The sequence below is a fragment of the Limulus polyphemus genome, unplaced genomic scaffold (genome assembly GCF_000517525.1).
Source record: "Limulus polyphemus unplaced genomic scaffold, Limulus_polyphemus-2.1.2 Scaffold554, whole genome shotgun sequence".
Lineage (NCBI taxonomy): Eukaryota > Metazoa > Arthropoda > Merostomata > Xiphosura > Limulidae > Limulus > Limulus polyphemus.
Genome location: NW_013666164.1, coordinates 436,506 through 438,933, shown reverse-complemented (window position 1 = coordinate 438,933; position 2,428 = coordinate 436,506). Strand labels below are relative to the sequence as shown.

The following is a 2,428-nucleotide window of genomic DNA, read 5'->3' as shown; positions in this document are numbered from 1 at the left end:
AGTAACTGAGATGTATTTTAGTCTAAAAAAATATGAAATTTCGAGCAGACTAAAAACACACCCTGCCTCCTTGAAATATTTGTTCAAAAGAAAGAAATGGCATTCAAATCCATTAACGTGTCTGGGAAAGCCACTAGGGAGACATTCTGAGCTTCTGATTGGTTATTCATGTCATATCTAGAAGTAAGTGTATATAATGGAGCGTTTCCAAAAATGGAAAGAGATGGGCAGTGTGCTACTGTGTTTGATTTATTACACGAGTTTCTAATGAGCAATATCTTAGCAAAAAGAAAAGATATGTCCTTCTTATTTTATATTCTAGCTTGTCAATATTGGTAATTTGAGTTTCTAATTTGTACGAAACTATAGACTTAGTGTTTTGACTTTACAAACACCTAATTTGAGCTAGTGCTGCATTTAACCTACCACATGACACACAAAAATTGATGTTTATCTGCATGTTTTTAATATTCACATTTAAGTTAAGAAATTGAGTAATGTATAGTACTAAAATTTAAATTATAATCTGCAGTTTGATACCAGACTTATTGACATAAATTCGTGAAATAGTAGTTCAATAAAATGTTGAATGCGAATCAACAAACGAGATTACATGGCCTTTCAACCATGACCCGTCTCGAAAGGGTTAACAGAAGTATTAGTATTATCACATTAAGAAAAATAATCTTGATTGTCATATCTTGATTTTTTCTTTAAAACTTTTGATCTTAAGCATAACTTGTAAACAGGGGTTTTGTTAAGAAAAACAATTACAACCAACTTTTATGACTTTAATACTGATATAATGCATTATCTGCCACTGCATGATCATGTTCTTATATTATTAAAAATTCACCCAATAAATGGTTGCCACAATGCATACACATTCCAGCATGCATCTATTTATTTTAGAATTAAAAAGCAAGACATCTAATAGGATAGGTGGAGGTTCATTCTTGAACCTAAATAATATTCCATATATTGCCTTTTTTTTAATACACTCAGTTTGTTAATGATTGATCAATAACTCGCTCTATCAAAACTGATTTGTACAAATATTGTCTCACTATGTCATGTTATGACCAGTTTGTACTTAACTGGTCTAATCATTGCAATTATAAACACTTAAAGATTATCTGTCTAAATATTTCTTGAAGTGGTTAGTGTTTTAAGTCAACTGGCTTGTAATTTTGAGCTGTGGGATATAGTTTGAAATGTAAATATTTCTTGAAATGGTTAGTGTTGTAAGTCAACTGGTTTGTAATTTTAATCTGTGGAACATAAATTGAAATGGCAGAAGCTTGCAGGTCCAGTGTTTGCTGATCATCCTAGCAGTAAATAATTTGAATATTAGTGCCCAAGTTGGCCTAGAATGCATCAGAGAAAACATAGACCCTTCTGGCTTTGAGGGACTTGTAGATCCAGGACCACCCAAAAATTTCATATGCATTCTCATCCCTGGTATAAACTTTGTAGTATCTTTTCATTTGTTTTGTAAATCATATTATATTTGGTTCACTTAGGTTGTAGAATTGTTAAAGAAAGCTAATAGTGATGCTACTAATAGCTCACAAATACACATTTTGATTAAGACCTTTGGAAAGATATTTAATTTTATTTATTTTTCTTGTAGTGAAGAGGTTTTTGATTTTTCAAGTGGACAGATGACTCAGACTAAAGCTAAACATTTAAAAGATACTATGTGCAGTGAGTTTTCCCAAATCTTTCAACTTTGCCAGTTTGTTATGGTAAGTAGCTGTTGAATAATAGTGTGTTGTCTGTTTATTGTTAGATGTTTGGGCAGCCTTATCAAGTATTAAGAACATTACAGTATATGTAAGGTAAATGTTTAAACTTAATTGCTGGAAACTCTGTCAATATCAAACTACCTAAGAGTTAGAGGTATTATTGTCACCATAATTGTACCAACTATGCTTTTTTGAAGTACAAATTATGTAATTAATGTACTGTAAGTTATTAATTGAAAATCACATAGGACCACAAAAAATAATGAAAGAGAAAACCCTAAACCTAACAGACATGGCATGTCAGACAAAATGTGGGATAAATAAAAGAAAAATATCATAAACACAAAATGTTTGGGTGTAATAACACAGGCCTGCAAATTTAAACTTAATAAACATTGTTTTGGTTTTAATAACGGATTTTCCATAATTCAGCTTCACAGATTTCGAAAATAATTTTCTTTCTTTTTTTTCTATCACGTATGGATTATTTACAAATCAGGAAGAAAAAAAAAACTTACTTAGATCAAATTATTATTTCATTTACCATAATGAACATTTTTTATTACTGTGTTTGTTATGTTTGGGTTCTAAAACAATCGACAGGACTTTCACATCACGATTGGTCTAGAGAAATCTATAGCCAATGGTTGTTAACATTTTAAGCATAGCAAAATGTGACC

The 2,428-nt window shown here is 30.6% G+C and overlaps 1 protein-coding gene across 1 annotated transcript in view; it reads left to right on the top strand.

The window, feature by feature from the left end:
* The window catches only part of LOC106459074 (exportin-1-like), a 76,947-nt gene that overhangs the window by 17,112 nt on the left and 57,407 nt on the right, over window positions 1-2,428 (top strand). The window contains exon 7 of the mRNA XM_013918651.2: window positions 1,634-1,748. Coding sequence (XP_013774105.1) covers window positions 1,634-1,748 — 115 coding nt within the window. The remainder of the gene's footprint in view (window positions 1-1,633; window positions 1,749-2,428) is intronic.